The sequence below is a fragment of the Neovison vison genome, chromosome 6 (genome assembly GCF_020171115.1).
Source record: "Neovison vison isolate M4711 chromosome 6, ASM_NN_V1, whole genome shotgun sequence".
Lineage (NCBI taxonomy): Eukaryota > Metazoa > Chordata > Mammalia > Carnivora > Mustelidae > Neogale > Neogale vison.
In genome coordinates this window covers 179420633-179442631 of record NC_058096.1, presented here as the reverse complement: position 1 = coordinate 179442631, position 21999 = coordinate 179420633, and the positions used below count along the sequence as shown (strand labels likewise).

The 21999-nt window shown below is 38.5% G+C and overlaps 1 protein-coding gene across 7 annotated transcripts in view; it reads left to right on the top strand.

Moving 5' to 3' along the window:
* The window catches only part of CNTN4 (contactin 4), a 952026-nt gene that overhangs the window by 763319 nt on the left and 166708 nt on the right, over nucleotides 1-21999 (top strand). For all 7 annotated transcript variants that reach the window (XM_044253128.1, XM_044253130.1, XM_044253132.1 and 4 more), the window contains 2 exons: nucleotides 12480-12582; nucleotides 15161-15345. In XM_044253128.1, the coding sequence (XP_044109063.1) occupies nucleotides 12480-12582; nucleotides 15161-15345 (288 nt within the window). The remainder of the gene's footprint in view (nucleotides 1-12479; nucleotides 12583-15160; nucleotides 15346-21999) is intronic.

Sequence of the window (21999 nt, the reverse complement as noted above, 5' to 3'; positions counted from 1 at the left end):
GAGTATATAAAATGGATACTTGAGCTATATTACTAAGGACAAAATAGGTTATTTAATTAGCTCTTTTCTGGAGGTAAGAGAAAAGGGGAAATATAAATCAAGAAGGGATTGCAAAATAAAGATGACATTCTTGTGAAAGCCTACTCTATGAGAATAAAATCCATAAAATCATTCTGCATGATCTTGTATTTAGAGACTATATATTAAACTAATAAATACAAAGTTGTATAGAATTTGTACAATCATTTTGTTAATCGAAGCTCTTTCAGAATTTCACATCCCCCTTCTGTCTCCAAAATGTGAAGAAGCAAGGCAACAGAGTCTATTGCCTGAAGTGAACTAATTATCATGGCTGGTCATTTTTCCTGCAAAGCGCAGATGTAGTTTAAAGAACTAGATGTCCTCGATATTCAGGTTATTCCCTTGAAGTTCCAGCTAAGCAGTTCTGGACTGTGATTCATTGTTCCCAGCCGAAAAGGTTATAGTGAGTCATAAAGAGTGAACAGTGAATGTTGACTGGAGTCCTGATAGACATCAAATGTGATATTTGTCCCATGTTTATCCCACTGGCCCTAGAGACCCTTTGCCCCTAGCTCACCATGGTTTGGCAAGACTTTGGTGTTTTATGTTCCCTTCCCACCCACACACTCTTTACATGCCTTACCCTTTCCTGGGGCTCAGATTGTTACTGAAATGAGGGGCAGGATGGTTTGAGGTAAGCCTGAAGGACTCTGGAGCCAGGTCCCCAGGGTGGAATCCAGTTGTACTACTTATTAGCTGTGTGACTTTGGACATCACTGTAACCTCATTTCGTTCCAGTTTTCCCAGCAATCAAGTGAGAATGATGGAAGCTAGCTCAGAGGCTTATTTTCTGGGTTAAATTACAAAAGAGTGACAAAATAAAATGCAACATCAATAACCTCCTTACCTAGATATACTCAACAAATTATATTTTAAAAAACAGATTATATAGTGAATAGATAGTATTATCCTTGTTTTGTAAAGTGTATGTAGATGATGACAGAGACAGCTGGAAATACCACTCTCCAGCATGCTAACAGTGTTAAACTTGGAAGGGTTTAGCTTTCAGAGGTAAAATGTTCAATTCTTTTTTTTTTTTTTCTCTTTGCTTTGTCGTCTTTTTTTTTTCTACAATGATTAGAGATATTTTGAGTTTTTAGGAAAACATTTGGTAAAAGGGTTATTTACAGATGGCCCTAAAAGGAACTTAGAAATCACCCAACTTTTTATCTTTATTCTTTGGGAAAGAAGAGAATTAAAGACCAGCGGAGTAAGGTGAGGAAGCATCGGGTCAAACTCCCATGATCCGTCCCCATGCTACTTAACTGAGTTTCACAAATGTTGTTTGGGGCTCTAGATGAACAGATTTGCCTTCTTTTCTGCTATGATTTTTAAATTTCTTTGTATTAGTTCTTCTAAATAACTATATATTGCTATGTAGTATTTACCTCAAGGAAGTATGAAATTGAATTATTACACAAATGTGAGAGAATTTTATAACAGAGTTTATCTAGATATTTTAAAATCTGCTTTGGAAAAATAATATAAATTTTTTGTGGAAAAGTGTACCTGTTGCTTAGGTGCCATGGAGAAAAAAGATTTGAGAAAAGCATATCATTATTTTTATGGTAGGTACTAAAGTAGTCTTTGGATCAATATTAGCCAACTGTTGGTTACTAATGTTAATGAGCTTGCTCTGTTATGAGCTTCCTACACAGATCTCAAAGAATTGTCCCTAAATTTCTATAAACAAAGGTAATAGATTACCCATAGAATATTAAGTACAAGAGAAATCGTGGATTTAGATTATATTTGTAATGGCTATTTCTTCTGTCTTTAATCACTATCCATGACCTCCTTTAAAATGGCTAAAGAAGAGACGAATTAGCAGAGATGACTACAATCTTGGGAAAATGAGGTCATGTCCATGAGGATGTTTTATGTACATTACATACACAGGTATATAATTGAGCAGGAGTTATTATATGACCTTTGCCTTTTTCCTCTGTTTTCCTTGAGACTGGCTGGGGATTGGTTTGGCAGTTCTTTGTTTTGCTTATTAGAACCCAGACAGATTTTAAGCAATTTACAGTCACTGTCTGTCTGATGGCTTCTTGCTTTGTATAGTGGGTATTAAATATTTTTTAATATTATCCCCAACTAGAACTCTAAATAGAAGAAATACTAAGTAATGGGGGAATGGGGTTTATCCTCTCTTTGCCTTTCAAAATCTCTCCCTGTTTCTCCCCTTCTCTTATATACACATTTATAAATATATATATGGGTTATGTTGTATAAATGTACATGTTTATATACACTCGATATATTGTCTTTGGAAATTAAAATGTAAACTTAGTTATTTAAAATTTATGTTCTCATATATAACCCAAATAATTGGTGATATTTTTCTAAGTTCTCCCTCATTTTTCTCAGCTTAATTTTATGTAGCCATGAAAATGCTGAGCATGGTAAGCACTGAGGCATTTAACATTTTCACCTGAAGTCAGCTTTAACGCAGTGGACAAGAGACTAGCTGATAACCTCCTGTAGTTTCAGAGCAAGGAGGACAGAAATAGATGTGCTGGACATAGGGTTGAAAATGTCCCTGATTGGTGCCAACCAACTTTGTCTTTTTTTGCTACGGCCTCACCTGGGATGCAGTGTAGGCAGGACAGGACTAAAAAGTCAAGAAGAAAAGAAGTCATGAAATCTGGGCTGCAGTCTCGGATCTACCACTAACTCACATGACAAAAATCATGCCATTTCTTTGGTCCTCTGTTTTCTTAGCTATTAAAATGTGTGATTTGTAATAAGTCAGATCTAAGCTTTAATCTATTTATCCTATAGGATTCTAGTCACAACTCTTCTACGCTACCTTACTCCAATCCCAATATTCACACAGGCCAGGTAATATCTGGTGCTAATCCACAGATGCCAGTCATTGGCTCGGATATCTTCCCAATGCTAAAAGTCAATCCTAGCCCCAGACCAGGTGCATTCACTCTTCTGATCAAAATGGTCACTTGTGAGCCTCTGCCTCTATGACCATTAGTGGCTCAGAATACTACATCCCCCTTAAAGTTCCAAATTTAAGACCAAAGACTAAAAAATGGAAAGGATAAAACTAGAATATTGTAGAATATTCTATAATGGTGATGCAATATAGTGTATCCTCCATTGTGACATGTCACTTGTTCATAGTAAACTTTTCTAATACTGCCCCAAGCTGGATTAGAACTTCAAGTGAGTATTAACAACCACTGTGTGTCTTCATAAACAAAGCAGCTTGATTTGTTGGCCACTTAATTAACCTCGTGGGATCAGATCACAAACTCATTCATTAAGAAGATCTTTTTTTTATTGTAAACTTGATCTACAACCTTTTATTGATGACCTAGCATTTAGATTAGCAAGGATGACACTTCTGCCTGGCAATGGGTAGAAATATATTCTTCACTTAGACACAGTTTTATGTTGTTTAAGATCTAGGGTTTATACCAAAACACTTTGCTTTATTTTACTCTCACTTGTAATTGCAACTTTTGTGTGGCTTTGTCACAGCAATCATGTCTTGTTTTTAATTTTCTAACAACATCACAGTTGAGGATCTGTGGGTGTAAAAGGTGTTTTATGAGGGGAATATCTAAATGACTAGAGGATGTGAGGTATTTTGCTAAACTGCCATTGCTAATCTGATTTAATAGCATCTTAATGGCTCTGGATATTTTGAAGGTTTGACAAGCTTAGAAACTTGGCAGTCAGCTTTAGACCTCTAGCACAGTCATTCCATTTCAGGTCCTTGGGGGCCAAAGGTCTTGGATGGTCATTTAGCTAGTCAGTTAGGAAGCATCTGTTAAGTACCGGTTGTGTGTGGTATATTATGAAATAAAAAGATGTGATCCCAGCCCCTGAAAACCTATAGTCTTAGAGAATTCCAAATTAATGAAGGGTCTGAAATTTCATTCTTGTTACAATCATTGAATTGAGTTCCAGAAAACACTTGTACAGACAGAGGGATTTGAAATGAGTAAGGGAAGCAGAGGTGTCTAGCCTAAAATAGAGAAGACTTGGGACATTCATTTGATTATGCATTTAACCAACAAATTTTCACTGAGTACCTGTTGTATACCTGTCACCAGGAATGCAGACATCTGTGTATAACAGATTACAGTTCATCTGAGAAGCGTAACTGCAGCCTGAGGCAGGAGTGGGGCCATATTGGGGGAGAGTGAAGAAGGAAAGCAGGTTCATTTAAGTTTCTTTTGTAATAAGAGCCAACAGGAAGCAGTGAAAGATGCAGTGAGATTATACATATAATTGTGCCTTGGATGGGAGGAACTCTGGCCTGGTTGAGCATTAGCACAAGCTTCCATCAAGAGTTGAGGAACAGGGCGCCTGGGTGGCTCAGTGGGTTAAGCCGCTGCCTTCGGCTCAGGTCATGATCTCAGGGTCCTGGGATCGAGTCCCGCATCGGGCTCTCTGCTCAGCAGGGAGCCTGCTTCCCTCTCTCTCTCTCTCTCTGCCTGCCTCTCTGCCTACTTGTGATTTCTCTCTGTCAAATAAATAAATAAAAAATCTTAAAAAAAAATTAAAAAAAAAAAAAAGAGTTGAGGAACAAACCGGACGCCTGGGTGGCTCAGTTGGTTAAGCAGCTGCCTTGGGCTCAGGTCATGATCCCGGCGTCCTGGGATCGAGTCCCACATCGGGCTCCTTGCTCGGCAGGGAGCCTGCTTCTCCCTCTGCCTTTGCCTGCCTCTCTGTCTGCCTGTGCTTGCTCTCTCTCTCTCTGACAAATAAATAAATAAAATCTTTAAAATTTAAAAAAAAAAAAAAAAAAAGAGTTGAGGAACGAAAAGAATCCCAGGCCTTCCAGTATTTGTTTAAAGGAGGAATCATTAGACTCCCTCCTGCAGGCCAGTATGGCCTGTGGCCTGTTTCTGTGTTAAAAAAAAAAAAAAAAAAGTTCAACATTTTCTCCATAGAAATGTTGGGTATTCTTAGTTAATTACTAAATTCTCTGTAATTTTTGTTGCTATTGCAAATGGTTTCTTATTTTTAATCACATTCTCTAGTTAGTTATTGCTGATGTACAGAAATGCTATTTTTTTGTGTGAGTCTACATTTGGCAAGCTTGCTGAAATCTCTTGTTAGCTCTAATAGTTGTTGATTTTTATCAACCCTCTCAAACTTTGCTATTTTTCTCATTTCCTCTAAGCCAGGCAGGGGTCAGCCAGCTAAGACTCATGGGCCATATAGCCCACCACTGTTTTTGTAAATAAAATTTTATTGGAAACTAGCCCTATCCTTTTGTTTATGTATTGTTTGTGGATGCTCTTCAGCTATAATGGCAGAGTTAACAGAGACTGCATAGCTCACAAAACCTTAATAAAATCCTTGTTCTCTGTCACTTTACAGTCAAACTTTACCAGTCTCTGACAACATGATAATATCTTTAAATATGTGAAGACTATCCATCAAAAGACTTGATTTGTGGTTGCTCTACAGACTTGAACTAGGACCAACATGTACAAATTAGAGGGAGAGAGAGTATATTATTAATTAATTAATATATAATTATATATTAATTATATTTCCATTATAATTATTTATATTTATTATATAGCATATGTAATATATAATGATTATAATTATTTATATATTTATAGTATAATTAATTAGTATATAATTATATATAATATGTAATTAATTAATATATATTAAGGCAATATGAAGAACTTTTTAGTAGACTGACCATAGAAGTACTTACTCAAAGGAAGATGAAAGCTGGCTTTCTTTCACCTAAAAGTAGATGATCTCATAATTAACCAATAATTAGCCAATTACTTCAGCATGTCAGGTAAACTAGGACTATTATAGTCAAGCATGGATACATTCACTCTGCCTTTATAGGAGATAGCATTCTGGAATAACTCAATTAACTCTGCACTTTAGTTATTGAGAAGGAAGGAAAGATTTCAGATTTAAAGTTAAAACATGTTTATTTTCACATCCTACAGATTTCTGAGGATACCCTAAAACCCTGCATTTAAGAGATGATATACAACCTTCAGCTTTCTTACTCCTCTCCAGCACTGGGGGGCAAGGGTCATCGTTTTGATAGTTGTGGCCTCAAACTCAATGGGAATTCACCTTTTGGAGGGTGGATAGTGGTAGAAAGGATTCTTTGGATGGTCCCATAGACCTCACAACGTCTCCTTCAAACGAGAGTAAAATAAGTCTTTTTTAAAAGAACAAAGTGTAAACTCAGCCAAAGGGATTTGTAGGACTAATGAGGTATTTCCAAATATTTTTAGCTTAATGAACTACACATCATATGACTTAGTCCACAAGAAAGTCAATGTGGGAACATTTCATAAGATGATTTTTGCAATTTTTTTAGTAGAAAATCCCATTCTGTGGAAGTGGGTAAAAGTCCCTTCTGTGGTTTAATTTAGCAAGCACAGATTCCAGCTAAGGCAGGTGTTGGCAAAATGTCACGGCACTCAACTCCGAAAAGTGGCCTCTTTCTGCCAACACAGCACTCTGCAAATTGTAGTTAAACAAGCAGAGTGTGCGACTGATTTCTCTTTCATATTCTGTAATTTGCCAGTTATTTTGTTAAATTCTATGTTCTTAAAAACATCGGCATCCCGTTAATGATTTTTTTAGGTTTCAAAAGGGGAGCAGTCATTGCCACAAGGTCATATCCAGGGTCCAGGATCTTGACAGGCATCATCCCCAGTAAAATTCCATTACTCCTACTCTCCCAATGCATATATGTATTACTGTGTTGTACTTTTTGCTTTGGCTTGACATGTCATGGTTACTACAGAAATTCTTAAAGTGTACTCCCTGGACCAGAAGCTTCAACATCACGTGGGAAATTGCTAGAAATGCACATTCTCAGACTCTATCTCAACTTCTTAAATCAGAAACGTAAGCCCTCCAGGTGATTCTAAGTTTGAGAACCACTGGTTTAGGAAAAAACAAAACAAAACAAAACAAAACCTAGGAATTTCTAATTATGTCTTCTTCAGAAAGTCAGCTCTTTGGGTTATTCGGTAAATAATCATTACCTACATATGCCACCATGAAAGTCCTGAAAAAGAGTCACGTATGGGGGTCATAATGGTAACAAACAGGTGTGTGTTATCCACACTGTGTTCCCATTGCTAGGCACAGTGCATGTCTTAGGGTTGATGTTACATGAATATTTACTGAATTACTCCATCGGAAAAAAAAGATAGCTAAGCCTTTGACTCCTGAGGATTCTAATGTGTAGAATTTCAAGTACTGACCTTTCACTATTGTTATCATGGGTCTCTTACTCCAGAATGGAAAACATTGACAAACATTCTCATGAAATGAGACTTCTATTTTTCTTTACATTTAAAATTGTAGGTGTAACTGTCTCTAAAATTGAAAGTAAAAGCTGTCTCTGTAGACCATTTGTATCATGAATGAATGAAATTATGCAAGAGAAAGGGAATATTACTGAGATCATATATCCTAGTTGATTCTGACTATATGATCTGCACTCTTTATTTCTACTTACCTTGGTTGTGTGGACACAACTAGGCCTTTATGTCTTCCCACCTTTTAAATAGTTTGAAGATGGAAAAAGGATCTGGAGCAATTCCATCAGTAGCCTTTCTCTTTCTGCCTAATCATTCTGTAAATCAGCAGAGCAGCTGTAGACCAATTAAGTTCAAAAGTGTACAGGTGGTCAAAGGAATGACTTGAAAAATGTACTCATGTTTTAAAAGGATTTTTGTTTCATAAAAAATAAAAGCAGCAATAGCTTTTTGAATTAAATGTAGAAAGTAAAGGCCAAAATAGTTAAAATGAAATAAATAGTCAAATAAAAATATAGCTTAGGCCAGATGTAACCAAATTAAATGGAACAGTTCACAGGTGCCCCCCAAAAAATGTTGATAATATAGTTGGAGAAAATTGCTTCCTTCATTTTTTAAGACTATAATGCTAGGACAATCTTTATATATAATGATAATTCTTTAAACATCATGAAAACCATGCCATCCCATCTCTGATCCATGTCTTTATGTCCTATAACTACTGCTATAAATCCAGATCAATCTGTATTATTACTAACTCTGTTACTTTAATTTCTAAAGTTATAAATATAGATCAGTGTGTATTAACCCAGAAATCATCCATATAACCACCTAAACAACCTAGAGCTCATGTTAGAAAAAAATCTACTATAATTGAGTGAACTGATATAGGGAACCTTGGTGATGATACTTTAGAAAAGACTTCCATGCCTGGGAACAAGGGTACATTTTACTTAAAGGCTACTGTGTGTCATAGTATCAGGCCTCTATTCCTCCATCTTTTCCCTCCCTTCCACAAATTTCTACTGATCACTTGTTTTTTTTTTTTTTTCCATATGCCTGGTACTGAGCTAGGATTTGTGAGGGCTGCAGAAAAAAAATCAGAAGTATTTCCATTCCTCCAGGAAATGAAAGCACAAAGAAAAAGATAACATTTATAAATAGCTATAAAGATGATAGAAAACAATAATGCTGTTTGAGAGTGGCCCAGAATTTTATGTGTAAAATGACATTAGTTATATGGAAGTAGTTTTTTAGTACCTATTAAGTGAAGAAACAATGATAGAAGCTAGAGGTACATGCGAAAAAAGGCAGACACATTACTTAATCTCATGCATTTTACAATCGGGATGAAATGACAGATACTGGAGTCATGAATAAAGAAGACGATTATGAATTATGTAATTAACATGGAAGAAATAAGATGTTGATAAAGAATAACATAGGGACTTGTTTGAGATAGTGTGATAAAAAAACACTTCTCTGAAGGGACACCATTTGAGCTGAGACATGTAGCAAGGGAAAAGTCATCCACATAAAAATCACAGGGAAAATGAGAAATGAAAGACATTTCTACACAAAGACTTGCATGCCAATGTTCTTAGAAGCATTACTACTTACAGCCAAAAATGGAGGCAACCTAAATAAATGCCCATTAACTGATATTACGGGTTGAATCATGTCTCCCAAAAAAGCTATGTTGAAGATGTAACCCCCACCTCAGAATATGGCCTTTTCTGAAAATAGAGTCTTTATAGGTATAATTAGTTCAAATGAATTCATTATGTGTGGTGGCGGGTCCTTAGTCCAATATGACTGATGTCATTGTAAAAATCCAATAAGAAGACACACAGAACATGATGACAGGTATAGAGACTGGAGTGACAGAGCTGCACGGCAAGGACCACCCAAGATGGACAACCACCAGCGGAAGCCAGCAAGAGGCAAGGAACGATTCTACCAGAGTGTCAGAGGCCGTGGAGCCCTGTCATGGCCCTCATTTATGACTTCTAGCCTCCAGAACTGTAGGAGAATACCTTTCTTTCTTTTTAAGCCACTCATTTCGTGTTACCTTGTTGCTAATATGACCAGGGAACAAATAAATAACATGTGGTATCTCCAAACAGTTGAATACTATTCAGCAATAAAAAGGAACGATTTACTGATACATACTGCAACAAGGATGACCCTTGATAACATTCTGCCAAGTGAAAGGGTCCAGATGCAAAAGAACACAGAGTGCCTAATTCCATGTTTATGAAATTTCCAGAAAAGGCAAACTCTCAGAGACAGTAAGCAGATTAGAGTTATTGCCTGGGGCTAGAACAAGTTCTGAGGCTTGATTGTGAACAGTCAGGAAGGACCATGGGTGTTGGAAATGCTCTAAAACTGGATTATGGTGATGGCTTCACAACTTGGTCAACTTAAATCTTTGAAATTGCACTTAAAATTGGTCAGGTATTTATATGTAAATCATACCTCCATAAGTGTGTGTGTGTGTGTGTGTGTGTGTGTGTGTGTTTTAAAGAAGTCAGGGGAAACACTGGGAACTGAGGTAAAGAGGTTTTGTTGCTATCTGGTCATTTAAAGGCCACTGTGGGATGGAGAATAGGCCGGACAGAGGAGAAGAAGGATCCTGGAGGAGTGAACTTGGAGTCTGGGCCTTGGTACATAGGCATTTAGGATGAGGAGAGAACAGGGCTGGGGATCTTCCACTCTGTCTCTGCATTGCAGTGATATTTCAGTTTCTGAAAAAGGTCCTGTGAGATATATTTTTTCCTTGGTATATCTTTCAGAGCTGGGTTAAAGAAACCTAGTGTATATGTAATGTTTATTGAAGGAGGAGGCAGGGGGAACCCTGATGGCTACTGAAACAGCCTTGCCCTCTGTATTTTAGCAGTATTGTCTCATCTCCCTCCCACACAGGACACACTGCAATGCAGATTGTTTTGATTTCCTGAGAGCACAAAAGACCTCTTTTTCTCAAAGCAATTCTTTTTTTAATTAGCCTTGTTCCTGGAGTACGTAACCATACACGCCGCAGTAAAGGGTGTTAACTTGTTCCTGCACTCAGAGTCATACTGCTGATATTTATGGGATGATGAGTCAACGGTTCGACGTTGGTTAGCAAGTTCAGCAGCTGTGCGCGAATGCCAGCATAAACCAGCGCCACTTCTTTACTGGCCCCGCTCGGTAGCAAATGCTCAAAGAAAGGCAAACCCAAATTGAAGTGCATGAGAACTCAGCCCGGCCAAAAAGGAGGGAATGGATTTGTAACTGAATGTGGCAAGCATGGATTTTGTGTATTTGAATCTAGTTTTGTAGTGTTATTCATTACAGGGGTGAGAGCCAACAATAAAAGAGGAATCAGGGACCAGAGCTGCAACCTGGAACACTAACTAGATTGTTGTAAAAATGAAGACAAACTGCTTGACCTCTTTGAGATTATAGCCCTGCTCACAAAAGGGAAAGACAGATTAGGACCGATTTTAATTCTGGGAGAAGTGATTTAGAATCCCCCCTCCCCCCTTTTTTTAAGATGCATTTATTTTAGAGAAAAAGAGAGTGCACACACATCGCGGCCAGAGGGAGAGAAGTGTTAGCAGACTCCGCACTAAGCAAGAAGCTGGACGTGGGCCTCAATTTCACGATCTTGAGATCATGACCTGTGTCAAAACCAAGAGTTTAGCACTTACTTAACTGATTGTATCACCCAGGTGCCCCTTTTGAGAATAGGTTGCTAGCTACAGATCCACTCTGTGGGAAAGTATGAATCCATGGATGCCAAGATTAAAAATGCTCAACTAAATTATTTCAAAGGTCCCTTCCAAATCCAATCCTCCCTATCATGCTATGAAAGGAAAAAAATAAACAGGTATGTTCAACTTCGCACTTTGGATGACATACCTCATAGCAAACCTAGCTAGACAGCTGTGTCATCTGACACTTTTGATTTTCTTTTTACACATTAAGGAAATCCCCTTGATGCTTCCCAAACATTAAAGCTGCATCAAAAAGAATCATCTCTGCAAAATGAATGAAATTATTTCCCTCTGTCATTGTACCTGTCATCATCTGTTCCTTGCTTTTACCTTTTCTTCTGAATCCCTTGGTCTTTATTCCTGGAACTGTATAATACCTAAAAGGTGAAATGGAGGAGCCTATCATTTCTTACTAAGTTAGGTAATTCCAAACTTCATACTGGCACAGCTGAATCAGAGACCATGGAAAAGGATTAGAAATTGAATAGAAATAAATGTATTCAATCAGTTAGAGCAGTGGGAGATGGGGACAAGAAGGCATTGATAAGAAATAATTGGTAAGTCTTCAGTTATAAAGTATGGACTTAGGTAAAGTATGCACTTAGATATTTAGACTTAAAATATGGACATAGAAAAAGTATTTTGTTAGGTTATGTTACCTTGGCCACAATTTTACATTTTCTAAGATATGGGAAAATGGGAGAATATAACCTTCAAAGTAAACATGCCGTTAAGAAGGTGGGTATAATTTTAAGATTACTTTTTATAGTTACTTCCTACTGTCCTTTTTACATTGGTTCAGAATATACTAATACTGGCATTTGATGTTATCCTCTGTGCACTAATTTATGCTTGGATCAGATTGGTGTTGAAAGTGAATAATAAAGTATTTTGTGGTCACAAATTGATTATTAAGATTTTTTTCTTATACAGATCGAATCAATCATGGAGGTTTTTTTTTTTGAATACTTAAAATTTTTCTACAATATTTTCAGTAATTTATTTTATTTTCCTGATGACTAGGACATTATCTCTCCCCTCCTTTTTTGGTCCATAACTGCCTTAAAAAGAAAAGAAAAGAAAAAAATGTTTTTTGATAAGTGAAGTTGAATGCATGGAGAATTTGATCCTAGCAGATGGTACAGCACTGTGATACAAAATTTCCCCTAGCAGTAACTGGGAGAAGAGCCACAATTCAAGGCTGGTTAGAGATAGAACCAGCTTTAAATGAAGAAATTAATTGCGCACATAATGATGTATGAGAGCATCCTACATTAACAGAAGAACACTTACGTACATTTAAAAAGAACCTCAGAGACTTAGTTCCTTTGTTTATTCACAGGGGTGATGGGTGAATATGAGCCAAAAATAGAAGTGCACTTCCCAGAAACTGTGCCGACTGCCAAAGGAACAACAGTGAAGTTGGAATGCTTTGCCTTAGGAAAGTAAGTTTTGGTTTCTCTTCCATCTTGTCCTCCCTTCAGCTGGGGCAGGTAGACAATTTTATGTGCACTGTTCACAGCAGTGGTTTCTGAGGTGAATGAAAAGCAAGACAAGCCTTTCTTTTGGTAATTCTATGTATGCATCTTTGATTCTGCCCTCTCACCACTGAGAGGGGACATGTAATGGCACAAGGGGGATTAGGCTGCCACAATTGACACGGCCACAAAGGAGAAGAGAATGGGCAATTCTGAAAAAGTATTTTGTTCTATTATTGTGACCTGTAATGTGCACGCTGTCTAACCCAGAATGACAGGAAAACAATGGCCTTCATTTGAGATACACTCAAGCTGACTCTTTGGGAAAATATGGACTTTCATTCTTGCCCTAGTTCAGAGAGGATGCATCAGACTTTTCTGGAAATTCTTTTTAAATACCCAGTCTCTTCTCTCTAGTTTGGATTTCCTTCTATTCTAGCTAAAGATAGGTAAGATCTTACATCTGAAAATTATTCACTTTATTATTACATCTGTGGAGTGATAAGCCTACTTGGGATCCAGTTAACCTTTCCATAGATTATCTTTGTGAGGGCAGAAAGAAAATGAAAAACAGATCAGTTAAGATTTTCCCGGTAACACTGAAAAAAGGATTTGGCATAAATGATGCACACTATCTTCTGAAATGAAATTTATAGATCATCTGTGATTTTAATGATTGACATTAATCTCTACACCCTACTCCCTCTCTCTAGCTAGCCCGTCGCTAACTTCCCATCCTCACCCTGTGCCCAAATGTTGACTAATGCAACAACACTAACATGCTCAACCTCAGTATCAGCACCTAATCTGTTTCCGTATATTTTTTTTGCACTTCACACCAGCCATAGAAGAAAGATGTTCCTTTTTATCATTGTATTTTCAGCTCTAATAAAAGGATTCTTTTGGTTTCCATGTTTTTAAGTTGGGCTGTGTGAGCTACAATAGTATCTTTACTTTGGCACAATGCAAAAAGTGATAAATCTTTGTATACTGAAAACTTACCACATGAAATGAATTATGACATATCTGTAGGACTGAACACTGTGCAGACATTAAAAGGCAAGTTGTACAGCAACATATGAGACAGAAAAAATACCCATGGTTTATTGCTAAGAGAGTAAAAACAGATTGCTAAACATTATAGCGTGGGCCCATTTTTTATTTTAAATATATACGTTAGGAAATGCAATCCAGGGAAAAGGTGGAAACAGGTAGCTGGATAAGCTAGGTATAAATTTGGTAAACTATACAAGGTGACACCTTGAAAAATCTTTTTTGGAAAAAGAGCAAAACTCAAATCGTTCATATTTCAAAGGGGGTATGAATTAAACTCTATTCACACTGCTTGAATGGCACTGGAATAAAAACAAAAGACCAAAATTGGGCTCCTCCAGTCTGCACAGAACTGTTTGGGTACGCATATCCAGCTGCCAAAACACATCATCATTGCCCACTTAAGAGCAGGAAGACTGTGTCTAAGTACAGTTATTTGTAAAGGCATGTATTAAGTATATATCTCATCAAATGTAAAGGCACCCATAATGTACTTTTGATAGAGCCATTTCTGCATTTTGAGTTAGTGTCTGTTGAATTAACTTAAATTGTTCTAAAACAAGTGTACTAGAATTGATGGCTTTAATTTTTTAAATACCATCTCAGGTTTTCCACAGAAGATTAGCAAGTCTTTAGCCCAATTACTTCTCTGTGTGTGTTTTTGTGAAAAATAAATAAGTAAATAATTGTATCCCCTGATAGGAAGCTGCACTCTTAAAAGCTGTAGGTAGCTTGCTCAACCGTTGATTTGCAGACTCAATGATGCCCTCCTTGCAATTTAAGATGTGTTCTCACAGTTATGGCTGTAGGGTGATAGATGCTTTGAGAGTACATAAAGACCCCACTGATGGCTTCTTTCCTTATCTTACTATTTTAAGTAAAATTTCCCCAAACCACTCTCCTAGTCAGCTGCTGCTATAAGTTGGTAAGATTCTATAAAAAATATTCCAAGGGACGGAAAGTAGAAGCTGCCAGTTTCTTCTTGCCCATCCCTTAAAACTGACACAACATCACTTCTGTCTTATTTCATTACTCAAAGTCAACAAACAACCCAGGAGGTTTAAGGCAGAGGAGAACCTGGACCTCGTATGGGAAGAATGTGAAAGTGCAGTCATCTTCAATCTGACACATTTGTGCTCAGATATTTCTATTTTCATATTTATGATTTAGGGAAAAAAAACAGTTACACTAAAAAATGCAAGCATGTAAAATCTGTTTTTTTACTTTAGAGATAATATTATATATTTTTATTAAGGTTAAGAAAGTTTATTTGATTCTAAGAAAAACACTTAATATATAAATAGTAATACTGGAAATGTGGATATAGCTAAAATCATAATAGTGATATGTGAATGAATGAAGTTTGGGAATACTGTCTAAGGCAAGCTTCTATGTTTAGAACCAAGAAGAAAGGGGTTATGGGAAGCATAGGTTCAAATAAAAGGTACAGTTTTCTCTAATTTAATGTACTCCTTTTTATTCTCACTATCAGTCCGGTACCAACTATTATCTGGAGAAGAGCTGATGGAAAGCCTATAGCAAGGAAAGCCAGAAGACACAAGTCAAATGGAATTCTTGAAATCCCCAATTTTCAGCAGGAAGATGCTGGTTTATATGAATGTGTAGCTGAAAATTCAAGAGGGAAAAATGTAGCAAGGGGACAATTGACTTTTTATGGTAAGTTTACCTTTAGGATTTATCATTTGTAATGCTAAAAACCTTGGCACTAAAAGCATAAACTGGGAGGTTTCCTTTCAGGCTTTCTGGAAAGATTGTGTAAAACAGGACTGTATAAAAGCCTTGGTTTGCTGCTAATTAGCGTTCCTGGGGTGATTCTGGGTGTGGAGAGTGAGGGTGGGGGGCAAGGATGTTGACAAGCAGAGAGGAAGAAATCAGGCTGAGGTGTTTGGGAGATGGGCATTAGTGGGAATGCACTTGCGAAGAAGTGTTTTTCCTCTTCCCATCCAGCTGTAAACATGACACGGGAAAGCTTTTGTGATTCCTTCTCCTGATGTTTTTCCTTTTAAACTGTGTGCTTTTCTTCTTTCGAATTTTGATTTGGGGCTCATGTTAATTCTTTGTAATTGCTTCTATTTGATAGCAGTTTAATGTGGTACCATGAACATTTCAAAATGCACACTCCCCAATTTTAGTTCTTATCAGAGTAGAGCGTGACAAATCTCTCTCACCCCAAAGACATTTTATGTGCAGCTGCTCCTATTCCAATCAAATCATCGGCATTGATCCAAACGTAATATAAATGGAAAACCTCTAGCACGTGGTCATCAATTTAGCCAATCTTGGAAACCCCTGTCAGGGTATTGATTTGAAATCCAAAGAGGAATTTCATTGGATAGGCATTTTGAAAGCAAATTGAGTTCTGCCAAATTGGAACATGTCTGAATCCCATCTTTCTGGGAGATGGAAAATAACTATTGTAGACTGATAATTATTCAAAAATAGTTTAAATATACAACAATGAATATTAAAGTGCTGAGGGTAGTTCTTTAGGGGCAAGTTGTAGTAAGAGTTTTAAATGTCCTTATTTTTTTGAAATAACAGATAATAGTTATTTAAAATAAATATTTTACCAATTCTTCTTCCAAAGTATTTTGGTTTTAAGATATAGCCAAAGATTAGGGCACCTGGGTGGCCCAGTGGGTTAAGCCTCTGCCTGCAGCTCAGGTCATGATCTCAGGGTCCTGGGATCAAGCCCTGCATCAGGCTCTCTGCTCAGCAGGAAGCCTGCTTCTCCCTCCTCCTCTCACTTTCTCCCCGTGCCTGCCTCTCTGCCTACTTGTGATCTCTCTTTCTCTCTCTCTGTCAAATAAACAAATAAATAGTCTTTTTAAATATATATATATATATATATATATATATATATATATATATATAGCGCCAAAGACTTTATTTATTCATCATAAAATCTTCCTTAGAAACATGATTGGAAACTGAATGGAGATTTTGATCAGCTAGCTTGCAGGGAGCTCCCCGACATGATCCTCAGGATTTAGAACTTACCTACCTGATATATCCAGGGTGACAGGTGAGCACACACGTTCTAGAAACTATTTCATATGATGACATGGGCAACAGTTGTTTGAATAAGCTTATACACTTCTTTAATCATTCATCTTTCTTCAACAATTATAAAGGACTAATTCTACTCAAGCCAGATGATGGACTTGAAATGTCATCTTGGCTCTTTCTTAAACTGTGGTATTTGATACTTTATTTGATTGGTTGAAAAGTAAAAAACTCCATAGTCCATTGACTGAAAACCATAGGACCAAAAGTTACACATTTGTTTAGTGAGATACAATTGATGTATTTTTCAAGTGTTTAGAGTACATTTTTCTCACAAGCATAATTATTTCGTGTATGTCAGGCAAGGACAACCTGAAACTATTCAGATAAATGGCCAATGTTTTCTCTTTTTTTATTAGCTGAATAGAATTTTTGATTTAGTTGTGGCTGTTCCTGAGTGTTATTTGAGTTGTTCAGCTAATTCAGTGATCATTTTCACTTTCATGGTTTTCTTTTAAGTGAAGTATCTGTTTTTGTTATGAAAGTATGAAATGTTCTGTAACCAGGAGTTGGTGTAGTGCTTTCTAGTGAGTGAAGGTTTTCCTGCAGTGGAAAAAGAATACTCCAGAGTCACTGTTCTGGAGAGTCAAACTTGTCACTGGCCCTCAGCCTTGTGCAAATAAAATGGTTTGGTTTTTTTCCTTCAGGGATCCTGCCCTGGAGATGAAAATCAGGTTCTAACAGTGTTTCCCTTTCAAATGGAGTTATCTGCATCCATGCATGGGGGAAAGAGCAGAATGAAATTTGCCTGCTTTCTGAAGATAACTCGGCTTTTTTCTCAGTTGTCAACCACCCTTGGTATTAGAAGCTTGTCAGATCAGTTGACTTTAATAGCACTTGGCTGTTGCATCTATGTTTATTCTTTTGTTTTTCCTCAACTAGCATATCAGTGACACAGAAATTATCGAACTGTTTTCATTGTCACAGGAGAGATTAATTATACACAAGTGCTTGGCTGTCATTTTCTCTCTCTGTCTCTCTCTCTCTCTTTTTTTTTTTTTTGGTCTCTATTGGGTTTTCCCAGTGCTGAGTTCCTAATATCCAGCTGTCTAGATCTCCAATTTAAATGAGTTATTATAATTAAAATCACTGTGTAGATCACAAAAGGGGAGAAAATAGCCCCAGTCACTTATCCATGAACATTCTATCTTTGTTGACAAGAGAGTTTCTTATAACATTAAGATGTGCTATACTTAGGGGTTATAAACCATGGGTTTGAGTTTAGAAACCTGCTTCTCTTTTTATGGTTTCAGTTGTTTATTCTGTTCATCAAATCTCCACTTCAACAACCACAGGTGTGCTAACTTCTCATCTAGCTTAGTGATATGGCCTTTTTTCTCATTTTACACTGGAACAATTAAACCTTCCTCCAACCGCCTGCTGGACATGATTCCGTTGTTCCCATCTTCCCTGTGTCAGAATGTGGAACCTCCTATTCCTGGTTGGAATATTCCCACTATAGTTCTATCTTTAGGTTAGCATGTGCTACTCATGTTTGGGCTCTGTTGTCGCTCTCGACCCGCAAGAATGACACGTAGCCTGGTCTCTTGTTAATGTTGCTTTCTTTATTCTCATACCACACTTGCTTATATGCAGTAGGGCACCCTATCAGAAGACAGATATTCTCAAGACATCCAATCACAGACCTGCTGCTAGGCTTCCCCTAGTTAGTCTATCCAGGATCTGCTTTTCCTCCCCCACATGGGCTGCCGTGGATATTGACTTGTTTACATGGAGGTCTGTTTTGGCACCTGGCCAGGCACCATCTTGCAATGGTGGGAACTTCCTTGGCCACAGGCAGTCCCCAACATCTCCCCCTTTTTTGCTTTATGGCAGGGATCGTGCCTGTCTAAGGTTGTCAGTAGCAGAAAACATCCTTACCCGTCATCAGACACAAGATATCGATGATCTCTGTCCTGTCTTAGGTTGGTATGTTTCTCTACTGATCTTACCCGTCTTTGACTACTGATCCAACATGCTTAACTATATTTGGGGGGATGTTCCAGCTTCGATCGCCAGCAGAGCTTGTACTAGGGCTTGCTTTTGCTCCTGATGTTGTCATCTCCACTGACATATTTTCTTAGTGAGAAGTAGCATGCCAATGAGGAGAAGGACAAGCAGACCAATCGTTCCAGCCCATTGTTCAGTAAAGTTAGAAACATTGCCGAGTGCATTTAGTATGTCTGGAAATGATGTGGGCCGTACACAAGTACTATTAACCTTAGTGATCTCAGCAAGAAGGCTCTGTGTAAAATTTTGAAAGTCTTCAGACCAGGTGCCTTGTAAATATCGGGAGAGCAGTCGGGAGGAATTGCTAATCTGACTAAGGCTAGAGAATTTTACAGGGGTAACACAGAGCGCAGAAAAAGGAACAATATAACCAACACTCAGTATTTCAGCTAAGCCTAGGGTTTGATTGGTGGTAAAGAACGGGGGGAAATAAAGGAAGAATTCGTTAAGGGTAAAGGATAGGGCCAAGCTTTCAGAATAGCCCATAATTCACGTGTCGCCTTCGGGGGAATTAGGAATATCAGAGTCCCCCACGACAGTAGGAGGATTACGGCTTCCTCTGTCCTCATCTTCGTTCTCAGGGGCTTTCCGGACCAATCTCTCTGGAATCCAAATCGGCACTTCTTCTTTGTCCTGTGGGAAAACACAAACGGAGCCTCTGCTCCAGATTAATACAGGATCCGGGCCTTGAGTAAGGGCTGAAGCAAGTACTTGTCCTTGAATAACGCTGTCATTAATATCCCTGCATACCTTGATGTATGTGCTTAAATCTTTAGCTTTCCATGGCCTAATGGCCTCTTTACACCATTTATTGGCTTGCTCATAGGCCAGTTGTTTAATTAAAGGCATGGCTGTGTCAACATCCCCAAATATTCTCCCAGCTGTTTGCATCAATCTTGCAACAAAATCAGCATATGCTTCATTTGGTCCTTGTATCACCTTAGATAGTTGACCCTGCAAGTCCCCACTGCCCTGGAGGGTCTTCCATGCTTTAGTAGTAGCAGCTGCAATCTGCATGTATACGGCAGGGTTGTATTGCAGTTGGTTATGTTTACCAGCGTATGGCCCCATGCCCATAAGCATATCCAGATTCCATTGTGGATTGCCTGCTGTGGCATTATGCCGTGCAACATCCTGGGAATACTCTTGCCATGCTGTCTTCCAGACCAAATATTGCCCTCCAGAGAGGGCTGCCCTTGCTAAATTCCCCCAATCTTCGGGGATTAAATTCATGCCTGCTATGGACTCCACTAGAGAAATAGTAAATGCTGCCTGAGGGCCATACTGCATGACCGCTTCCTTTAATTGTTTAACTAATTTAAAGTCCAAGGGCTGGTGATATCGTTGATGATTTTGGTCCTCTAGAACTGGGAACATTGAACTGCTATTGGTCCCCCTCGATGCGGTCTTCCAATCCTCACTGGCAGAGGGACGACATTTACATGTCATCTCCTCCGCCAAGGGATTGTAGGGAGGCGGAGCATTAGGGGTCACTGCTGAACAGGGAGGGCCTAGTCTTACTTTGAACTTCCGCTCTAGCTCCTCCCCCCGACATTTCTTCTTCCCCTTCGCAAGAACTGCTCCTTTCCGAAGCACGAAATGAGCGTTCTTCTTTCACTTCCTCGAGTGCCTCAGCGCCCTCCTGAATAGCTGAGTTACATCTCGGCTTACGTCCTCCCAGGCACCCTCTGACTAGAGTCCATCTAACTAACGTTCCCGGCAGCAATGGTTTGTTCTTATCCCTCTTCTTAAAATCCTCGCCTAAATGGTCCCATTGGGGAATATTTAGCAAGCCCTCATCCAGAAACCAAGGTGCCACGGTCTCAACTGTATTCAAGAATATCCTAGCAGTTCTCATTTTTAACGGCGTGCCATTGGCCTTTAGAAGGTCCTTTAGGGCACCCTCCAACCTCGACTTTGACAGTTCAGATCCCATAATTAGAATCCCAACCTAATGGTTGTTCAGCGTATACTCGCCGCTAAATCCCGGCTCTAAGGCCGCCCCGCTTCTTATTGCGGTCTTGTAAAATCCCGGCTCTATGGCCGCCCCACTTCTTATTGCAGACTTGTGAAATCCCGGCTCTATGGCCGCCCCGCTTCTTATTGCGGACTTGTGAAATCCTGGCTCTATGGCCGCCCCGCTTCTTATTGCGGACTTGTGAAATCCCGGCTCTATGGCCGCCCCGCTTCTTATTGCGGACTTGTACAAGTTTCCCACCACCTTTGTCGTGGTTTTACCCCGCTTACCTGCGGACTTGTCCCTTGCAAAGTTTTTCTATTTTTCTTAATATCTCCCGGGTTTCGGAACCATTTGTCGCTCTCGACCCGCAAGAACGACACATAGCCTGGTCTCTTGTTAATGTTGCTTTCTTTATTCTCATACCACACTTGCTTATATGCAGTAGGGCACCCTATCAGAAGACAGATATTCTCAAGACATCCAATCACAGACCTGCTGCTAGGCTTCCCCTAGTTAGTCTATCCAGGGTCTGCTTTTCTTCCCCCACATGGGCTGCCACTGATATTGACTTGTTTACGTGGAGGTCTGTTTTGGCACCTGGCCAGGCACCATCTTGCAATGGTGGGAACTTCCTTGGCCACAGGCAGTCCCCAACACTCTGTGAAGAATTAAAACTAGTTCAGACATAAAACCTTTTACCCTATCCTATCTTTCCAATTTATTTTTGCCGTGACTTATACTTGACCAGTGTGGTTTAGTTTTTGTTTTGTTCCTTTGTTGTTGTTGTTGTTGTTGTTTTGAGTATAGTGAACACACAATGTTACATTAGTTTCAGGTATGGGAAATGTCGTAGTGTCAGGATAAGTTTATACATTATATAGTGCAGTCTACTTTTAATACGATCTTTCAGACATTTTTTCAGCATAAAAAACTTTCTACAAATAGATCTGTAGTTTTCAAGAGTAAAATACAATAAATCTTTGTTGCTAAAGGTAGAAATTTTCCAGGGATTTTAATATATTATTAACTTGTTCAGCAATTTTTTTTTTTCATTGCCTGATGTATTGTGAGGCATCCTGATTGGGTGAGGGCTGGTGGCACAGGCAGTAAAAAATTCACCCATTTATAACAAAGGAGATAGTATATTGAACACACTACAAGGGAGCAATGGAGACAGCAAAGGAGAGAATGTCTGCCACGGGGTGGTAGTGAGGGGCTATAGTTATAGGGTAGAGTGAGGGAGTATGGCAACATATGGAATTTTCCCTTTTTTG